This window comes from Canis aureus, chromosome 21 (genome assembly GCF_053574225.1).
Source record: "Canis aureus isolate CA01 chromosome 21, VMU_Caureus_v.1.0, whole genome shotgun sequence".
Taxonomy (NCBI): domain Eukaryota; kingdom Metazoa; phylum Chordata; class Mammalia; order Carnivora; family Canidae; genus Canis; species Canis aureus.
In genome coordinates this window covers 22,167,283-22,177,134 of record NC_135631.1, presented here as the reverse complement: position 1 = coordinate 22,177,134, position 9,852 = coordinate 22,167,283, and the positions used below count along the sequence as shown (strand labels likewise).

Below are 9,852 nucleotides of genomic sequence, written 5' to 3'. Positions count from 1 at the left end.
GACAAACATGAAAAAGAATCAAATGCCTTAAAAAAAAAAAAAAGAATCAAATGCCTTATAAGCATTTACCTATAGACACAGGTATGGTCTCTGGCAAACAGAAATGAGTGTTCTGTCTTCATACACTCAACCTGAATTTGAATTTTCCACTTGAAGAATGCCATGCGGGCCCTGGAGTTACAAGACCAAAAAAGAGTGAGAGCTTCCAGTCTGATGAGAAAGACCAGTAGGCAACAACCAACAGGAATCCAACTCCATGAATGTTCATAAATAGTTTGGAAGTACAGAGATTTAAACAGAGGTTCTTTTCTTTTAGTTTTTGTGGTTTTTCCTAGAGGAGTATCTCATTTGTATTTGTGGGATTTGAACTTATGGAGGTGAGCGTGTAACAACATGACAAGGCCTATGCCATTCAAAGATTTTTACTACATTTCCCCAGAGAAGGGGGCACATTACACCATGCGGGGCCACAGTGTAAGCATCAGGTTTTCTCAGGATACAGAATCAGGAGCAAGGGGAAAGTTTAGGCCAGGGACTTTATTGGGGTTTCCACCGGGAAGGCAGGGCAGGGCAGAGTAAACAGCTTAGGACTGGCTAGTTTGAACAATACATGGTAGGCTTTGGGCTCTAACGGTGTCCTCTAGCTGCCTGGTACTTGGCCCTCAGATGATTTAGGGCAGGGGAATTATTGGCTTGGTGTGTGAGAATTAGTTAAAGGGAGTGGTTGGCTTGCATATGAGAGGTGTGCTCTCAACCAAGTTGTTTCCTATCTTTAGGAATTAGCACTAGGAGGGCAGTCTCTCCCCTGACAGCAAGATTTTTAGGGTTAAAACATCATAACATACAGAAAATTAAAAACATGATTAATACATTGTGTGATGGGGAGAGAAGTTATAAGTATTAGACAAAATCATAAATATAAACCATTAATGGTATGGTGAATTGAGAAAATAGAGTGCTTTGGCGTTGGTGGTGGAATTATTTCCATTTTTCCAAATAGTTGGGAGGAAACCTTCTCCAGGATATGGAAATGTTTGGAAAACTTACTAATGGATTTGTGCACAGGCTTGGGAAATTAACATTTATTGAATATCTAGCCGGGTACTTTACACAAACAAGGTTTCATTACCGTCCATAAACCACTTTAGAAGAGGAATGGTTTTTAGAAATGAGTCCACAGGAGGATCCCTGGGGGGCTCAGCGGTTTGGTGCCTGCCTTTGGCCCAGGGCGCGATCCTGGAGTCCCGGGATCGAGTCCCACGTCTGGCTCCCGGCATGAAGCCTGCTTCTCCCTCCTCCTGTGTCCCTCTCTCTCTCTCTATCATAAATAAATAAATCTTAAAAAAAAAAAAGAAATGAGTCCACAGGCTCATATAATTTAGGCATAGTTAGCTAGTCCACTATTTCATTTCTAGTAAAATAAATGACAGACATGTGACTTTCAGGTCTCACTGGGCTGCCCAAAGTCGCTTACACCAGTCTGCCTTTGGAAAAGGGAAAAGAAGGATTCATCCTTAGCTTACGATCGAAGACACTTCTCCACCCACACTTTAATAGTGGCAAAGCTAAGCATGGGCCATCCCCGTGCCTCAGTGATGCCCACTGGCAGGCTCGGCTCATCTCTTTATACACCCAGGGTACTTACCCTCGGGGATTAAACCTTGGGGGGTGAGGGGATCCATTGACTATACACTTTGCATTGCCTTAATAGGCTGAAAAATCACCGTGACGACCGAATTGAGAGCGGCTGACGTTCAGATCCGGTACTTGTGCACCTTTTACTCGGGGAAGGGGTTGAAATTATGCCCTTGACGACCATTTCCCCCTATTCAGAAGAGGAGCCTTGCACCTCTGGCTGATTCCCCACTCCGCCCCTACTGAGCCCACAAGGCTCAGAGCCACCTTTCTGCTAGGGACAGGTGGGGCGAGGGAGGGAGGCTGAGAGGGAAAGCGAACAGTGTCTAGGTTGGAAAATGAAGAGAAGCTAGGATGGGGCGGGGGGGCCAAGGACGGAGAGGATTTAGGGCCTGGCTTTGAGGATCCCAGGTGTAAAATTTCGCAATGGGGCTTGAGAGAGAGAGAGCCAAGCAGATTTGGGAACAAAGAGCAAAAGGGGTCCGCGCTGGGCAAGTTTGGGGACCGGAATGGGAGGGGGGAGAACAGGAGCTGTGACGGGGAGCAGGCGGGCAGCCCGCGGACCTCGCGCGGCGCGGCGGCGCGTGGATCCCAGCTGCAGCGCGTCCCTACGGCCCTGGCGCTGGGCCCGCGGGGCAGGGGGCGGGGCCTCGCCGGGATCCGCCCCTGGCCCCGCCTCCGTGGGCGGGGCTTCCCGGCGGTTACATAACAAACCTGTCGGAGCGGCCGGGGAGCGGCTCGGGCGGTGGCGGCGGGGGGCGGGGCCTGGGCGGGGCGGGGGCGGGGCCAGGCCAGCACCGGGCCAGGCAAGATGGCGGCCATGGAGACCCAGTCGGCGCCGCTGACCCTAGAATCGCTGCCCACCGATCCGCTGCTGCTCATCTTGTCCTTCCTGGACTACCGGGACCTAATCAAGTAATGGGACGCCGCGCGCGGCAGGGGTGGGGCGCGGGGTGGGGGGGACAGTGAGGCAGGAGGCCGGGGGGGCCGGCGTGCGCCCAGGACCCGGACTCCCGCGTCAGGGCCGCCCCGATCCCGCAGAGCCACCCCCGGGCCTGGGCGAGCCGCGGGCGGAGGGCGCCCCGCCCGCAGGGCTTCCTCGGGCCCGGGGCCCCGCGCGGAGGAGGGGCGGGGAGCCGGGGAGCCGGGGAGCCGGGAAGCCTCTCTCCCAGGCCTCGGCCGGGCCCAGGGCTCGTAAGGTGCGGAGGTCCTGCCCCGCCGCCGCCCCGCTGACCCCGGCGCCCCGGCCCCGCCCCGGACGCCGAGGAGCAGCCCCGGCCGGCCCCGCGCTCTCCCCCGCCTGGGCCCGGGGCCTGCGGGGTCGCGCGCCCGAGTGGGCAGGTGAGGCCCCCCCCGCCGCGGACCCTCAGGTGCGACCGCCGTGTCACCGCGATGCTAGCGGGGCTCGCTCTCCGACACCTACGCCCGGTAACCGTCGTGCTGTCAGCCGTCCCCGTCACGGTTGCCCGTTGGGTTCTGTGTTTTGGTGGTGACTTCCGGTGGTGCGATACAGGTGACCGTCGTCTCCGCCGTGCGCTCTGGGGTTTCCCGCATCGCCAGCATCCGTTCCGAAAATAAAACCCCGGTTGCTGCTTGAAGGGTGGTTAAAAGCCGGGTTCCTTCCGCGCTCGGGACTGGATGGTGGCAGACATGGCGCTGTTTACACCCTTGACAGCTGGTGGCATGGCTCTGTCTTTTCTTGTGCCACCATATATTTTTGCAGCGGAGGCAAAATCGCCCTCCTAAGGATCGGTAGGCGAGACTCGTTTTGTGTTTTTTGTTTTTTGTTTTTTGTTGTTTTTTTTTTGGGGGGGGGGATTACCAGTTTGATTCTCACCATTTGAGGACTGTGCCCTGTGCTATCAGAAATTCTTTTAGAAAGACAGTATTATTAGATGCATTGACGTTGGGTGGTTGGCCTAGCTGAGTGGTGACGGAGGGAACACCAGTTTCTGGCTGCCATCTGTATTAGGACCTGTAACTTTCTTTTTTTTTCTTCTTTTTTTTTCTTTATTTTTTTTTTCGAGAAAATAATTTTCTCTCTCTACCCAGGCTTGTACGTAAAGCAGAGAAATAACGTTTGTCTTTTCTTTTGGAAAAGGCAGTTCCAAGAGCAGACACTGTTTTCCTCTGAAATGTTTTTGTTCCTGTGGCCTCTTAGAAATGTAACAGGCGCGCATACATTGCTGCCAGAGTGATTTTCTTTCTTTCTTTCTTTCTTTCTTTCTTTCTTTCTTTCTTTCTTTCTTCCTTTCTTCCTTTCTTCCTTTCTTCCTTTCTTCCTTTCTTCCTTTCTTCCTTTCTTCCTTTCCTTTCCTTTCCTTTCCTTTCCTTTCCTTTCCTTTCCTTTCCTTTTCTTTTCTTCTTTCCTTTTTTTTTTTTTCCTAAGACATATCTGGCTGCCAGTCTCCTTAAAAACCAATGGGATGGTGCTCCTTGTTTGCAAACTATAACCTAAACTTCTGGGAGCATTTAAGGTCCTTATCAATTTGGCACAGTCCGCTCTAGCCAAATCAGACCTATGCCAGCACACCATACACTTATTTTGTTGTTGTTGTTCTGTGGCTTAAGCTCATGCCCCTGTCTGGAATGCCTTGTCTGCCTTCTTTGACCCTGGCAAGATGGAATTTTTTTTCCCCAATTTTTATTTATTTATGATAGTCACAGAGAGAGAGAGAGAGAGAGAGAGAGAGAGGCAGAGACATAGGCCGAGGGAGAAGCAGGCTCCATGCACCGGGAGCCCGATGTGGGATTCGATCCCAGGTCTCCAGGATCGCGCCCTGGGCCAAAGGCAGGCGCCAAACCGCTGCGCCACCCAGGGATCCCTGGCAAGATGGAATTTAAAGACCCTCCTCTCTACCTTCTTCCTTCCTCTGCAGAGTTTATTTGCCATACCAGATAGATTGTGCATGTCTTAAAAGTAAAGACTGTCTTGTTTATTTTAGTATTCATCATTTATCCAACAGATTTTTTTTTTCAGTGCCTGCTGTGTGTCAGTTGGTTAAATGTTGGGGATATAATAGTGAACAAGACAGATAAGTCCCCTCTTACGAAGCTTACAGTCTTGTGGGCAAGATGGGAAAGCAAAGTGCATAATTACAAGACATGCTATGAAAGAAAGAAATTCTGTAAAGAAATGAGAGGGAGGGATGATCAGTTCAAATTGGAAGGAGTTGCCGACTATGAAGGATGGCATAGAGCAGTCCTGGCAGAGGGAACAGTGTATTCAGAAGCTGATTGGACAGTAGCGTAGCCAGGACAGGTGCTAGAATGGTGTTGCAGGAGGTTAGTGAGTGACTCACAGGCAGAGTGCCTTGAGAAGAGACTGGTGAGATCATGCAGGACCTTGAGAGCCAAGATGAGGGGGATCAGATTTTATTTTACTATTTTTTTAAAAGGATTTTATTTATTTGTGAGAGGCACAGAGATAGAGAAGCAGACATAGGCAGAGGGAGAAGCAGGCTCCCCACAAGGAGCCTGATGTGGGACTCGATCCCAGATCTTGGGATCACGCCCTGAGCTGAAGGCAGACGCTCAACTGCTGAACCACCCAGGCATCCCCAGATTTTATTTTAAATGCTTTAGGTAGGAACCTTTTTGTTCTGTTCAGGCCCTCAATGGATTGGATGAGGCCCACCCACGTTGTCCACCATTTCAAATGCTGATCCTTTCCAGAAACATCTTCACAGACACACACGGAAATAATGTTTAACCAGCTATCTGGGTTTTCCTTGGCCCAAGCAAGTTGACACATAAAATAAACCATCACAAACAGCATCGAATTTCATCTACAGAAAAGTTTCTAGTGTACTACAACTTCAAAGTTTCCTGCACTATTCACCTCCACTTTGCCAAGTGTCCTGCCCACTGCTGAGCTCCAGAGTTGTAGAGCTGACCTGGATCAGGTCGGATTGGAGTATCTATTGGGGGATCATTGTATAGTATTGGCTGCACAGTGTGAATCTCCCCCATTCTAGGGTGATTTGTTGTGTTCATCCTGAACCCATACTGTGTATCAGAACCCTATGTGACACTTCTTAAACATACACATGCTCAAGATACAGATCTTAGCCCAAGCCAACAGAGTCACAATGTCTAGAATAGTAGTTCTCATCCTTCATGTGCATCAAAATCACCTGTGGGGCTCATTTCAGAGATTCTTTGATATCACTTACCTCTTGGGATAGTGGAGAAAGAAGGATCAAAAATTGAGGGAATGGAACTGGAGGGATTGACAGAACTGGAGGGATTCCTATGTTTGCAGATATTTGTGTGGGCACCTGAGCTTAGCAGAAAAGGATGAGGATGATGTTTGTGGAAAATCTGAAAATCAAACAAAGGCTGTTTTGTTTACCACGAGTTGCTTTTTCACATGCCCTAGTCATGGCCTTGACAAATCCCGTGTGATTTAAGATACACTTAATTGATTATCTGTTGCCCAGCTGAGATCCTTGAGTATTAACTTTCTATAACTTGTGATTCCTTTTCTGAAAGGATAGATGTCCTAATTTCCATTTTCCTAATGGGAAATGGACCGGAGCACTCATGTATTAGAAAACTCTATATAATAAGAAAATTTTTTATTTCCAATATTCCATTTTTTTCAGCAGCTGATACTAACTTGGATCACTACAGACAGTGAATCAGAACTATTATGAATCTGAAGTATTTTATAGATGGGCTCTCCAAGAGTTGCTATAATTAAAATTGATTTTGGCTGCACTATTTTTTTCCTTTAAGAAAAAATTGGAACAAAACAGACAAAAGGTTTATGTATTTAATATCAAATGTGTCACAGATCTTAAAATGAATACCATTTTGTTTACACCTGAATAACATTTTTTTCCTATACGTAGAAATGCTGTCCCAGCAGTAAGTGTAGGAAAACTCTTTGATTTGAAATTAACTCCATTGGTTTATATGTTTTATAGACTTTCATATGAAAATTACAGTTGTAGAGGTTTTGGAGTTTGTGAACTCAAATAGTTAAGATTTCACCACTCATGAGGTAATTATACCAGCTAACATGCTAAACAGGTTTTAGAAAATTGCTTTACAAAATATTGCTTCACAATTATAAGGGTGGAAAGTAGGAAATAAGAAAAGTAAAAAGAATGAAACAAAACAACATTGAATATTTTCATCTTTATTTCTAAATTGTTTTCTTGTTTTCTTTTATACTAACCATGAATCTGGTTACTGCCAGTTGTTGCTATGTCAGTCGAAGACTTAGCCAGCTATCAAGTCATGATCCGCTGTGGAGAAGACATTGCAAAAAATACTGGCTGATATCTGAGTGAGTATTCAGGAAATTATGTATTTTTGAAATTCGGCCCTTGGCCTCCATAACACTAGTCTGTCCTGATTCTCCTCTCTCACCCTTGTCTCTTTATTTCCTTTGATGGCTCTTCTTGTGCCTGCCAGTAAATGCTGGTGTTCTCTAAGCTTCTGTCCTTGGGCCACTGCTCTTCTCCCTCTATGAATTCTGCATGCACTGTTGCCGTTATAGTGGCTGCTTGTGTGCTCCTAACTCCAACACCTGACCGTCTGTCCCTGATATCCCCACCGAGATCACACCACCTGCTGGACCTTTCCATCGGATGACCCACAAGGACTTTCTAAGTTCAGTAAATGTTAATAAATTTGACCAAATGAAAGTATAGTTGGCAAAAGGTGACAGCTGGGAAAGATGAGAGGTAGGGTTGCCAATATCTTTTTCTTAGATCAAGGGGAGTGAAGTAGTGACAAGTTGGCAAAGTAAGAAGTAGAAGTCTAAGTATGTTATTTAAAGCTGCAAGCTACCTAATAGAACTAAATATGACAGGGCTATCAAACACTGAGACAAGGAAGACTAGGGAGGAAGAAATTTTAAGGATTGCCAGGAACTGATCTTTTACCTTGGGGTGTCATCAGTAGATAGATGTAAAATCGATCAATCAAGTCTAGAGGCATAAACGTCTAGAATTACAGAGATAACTTCCAGAAATAATGAAAAGTTTCTTTTGAGGGATTGGGCTTAGAATAGGGAACGAGTTGTTCATTCTAGGTTCTTTGGTACTTTTTGGTTTTGATAATATGTATATGTATTATTTTGGTTAATAAAAGGATGCTTCCCTTCTAACCACTGCACCGCCCCCCCCCCCAGCAAAACAACACCCTGAATTTTTCTTTTCACCATCCCTAAACCTGATCCTCCTACATTCCTAGTCTTCATGGCGATACCATCCACCTGGGCATTCCAGCCAGAAACAGGAATTATCCTAGATCTCCTCTCTTTCTCTCCCTACATCCATTCAGTTACCAAGCCTTCCTGATTTTAGCCTCAGTATATTTCTTGAATTTTCCTTCTCATTTCATCCAGCCATCAGTTTTAGTTCAGTTCATCATCTCGTACCAGGACTACTCGAAACCCTCTTGACTCATCTCTTGTGCCTCTAGTTTACACACCTCCCAGACCACAACCACAGTTCTGCTCTTTCAACTCCCCTATTAAATCCTTCAGTAGCTCTCCATTCACTACAGGACAAGGTACAACCTCATTAGAAGGAGACTGGAAAGGACTTTTGTGGCTGCCTTATCCTATATCACTTCTGACACTTAAATTTACACTTCATTCTTTCTCCCTGGTTAGAATATATATATTTTTTGAGGGCAAAAAATGTGCCTCATTTTTAATGTCCTCAGTGGCTGAGTAGACACTCAATAAATGCTTATGGAATTGTACCAAATAGAGATATCATGTGATTACTTTGAATGCTATATGATTTCTTGGCTAATCCAATGTAAGTAAATTAGATTAGTTTTATTATATCATTAAATTCTGAGTGGTTTCTAAAACAGAATGACTTGTGTTTTAAAACTTTATAATTGATATGTCTTAAGGAGTAAGTTGAAATTCATACCTCCTATACTATCCACATTATATTTTATTAAGGAGTTGAAAACTTAGGGAAGAGAATAAGTAGAAAGTAAGAAAATAGATGATTCATAATCCCCCCATGCCAACAATAACTCCTGTTAAATTTTTGGATGTATGTATCACTTTTGCTATCTAGTCTTCATTCGTAGCTAAAATAAGTAAAAAGGCAAAAGTAAGCACAAATTCCCAATAAAGTATGTTGGTAAGTGTTTAACTTCATTTCAAAAGATTTTTAATCTCATTTTTTAAAATCTATTTAGGGAAGAGAAAACGCAGAAGAATCAGTGTTGGAAATCTCTCTTCATAGATACTTACTCTGATGTAGGAAGATACATTGACCATTATGCTGCTATTAAAAAGGCCTGGGATGATCTCAAGAAATATTTGGAGCCCAGATGTCCTCGGATGGTTTTATCTCTGAAAGGTACTGGCAACGCAGGGTCTCCCTTCATTTTAGTAACCATAGTATAAATAGGTTAAATAACTTTGGGTTTCTATCATCTATGCTAATCTGTAATTCACCAACATTATCTGTAATTTACCATTCACATTTGGCCTAGGAACTAGGAAGTCTATATTGTTAAAAGGACCCTTGCTCTACTGCTTGTCCCATTTTTGCCTGCCTTGGGACTCACGTGATTATTTATTAGAGGGAAGGTTGAACTCCTTGTGTCCTTATATTTGTTTTACAATAAGCTCACTAATGCTAAGATTGCTCGAGGATAACTACTGTGATTTCTTTCAAAGGAGTTTTTTTAATTGAAAAACAGCCTGTTGCGTTAACCCTCTTTATTTTTAGTGCAAGTAAAGTTTTATGTGAAAGTCTAATGATTTAGAAAGACCAAATATTAAAGACCTGGGTCTTTCAGAGGATAAGAGCAGCATAATAAAGTAAGGAAAACATTCATCCCTATTTTGACATATATAGAATAGTGAAAACTAAGATTTGAACTGAGGTCTATTTGACCCCAGAATTTGTGGTCTTTCTCCTATACTATTGTTGTCCAACTCTGGCAAGAAATATTAACAAACTATTTCCCACTAATTTGATTTGTTAATTTATGCCCAGGAGAGTTCATAAATAGATTGCTCCTTACCTGCTTTAGCCTCCCAAGTTTTTTTCAGAATTCTCCACTAAAAAGGATTTTTTTTTTTAAAGATTTTATTTGTTTATTTGAGAGAAAGAGCACAGAGGGAGGGACAGAGGGAGAAGCAGACTCCCCGCTAAGTCGAGAGCCTGATGCAGGACTTGATCCCAGGACCCCAAGATCATGACCTGAGCCAAAGGCAGACACTTA

At 44.8% G+C, this 9,852-nt stretch overlaps 1 protein-coding gene across 1 annotated transcript in view; it reads left to right on the top strand.

The window, feature by feature from the left end:
* Window positions 1-2,390: 2,390 nt before the first annotated feature.
* FBXO3 (F-box protein 3) overlaps window positions 2,391-9,852 on the top strand; it is a 30,496-nt gene continuing 23,034 nt past the window's right edge. Inside the window, exons 1-3 of the mRNA XM_077863544.1 lie at window positions 2,391-2,550; window positions 6,842-6,931; window positions 8,815-8,978. Coding sequence (XP_077719670.1) covers window positions 2,447-2,550; window positions 6,842-6,931; window positions 8,815-8,978 — 358 coding nt within the window. The 5' untranslated portion in view covers window positions 2,391-2,446. The remainder of the gene's footprint in view (window positions 2,551-6,841; window positions 6,932-8,814; window positions 8,979-9,852) is intronic.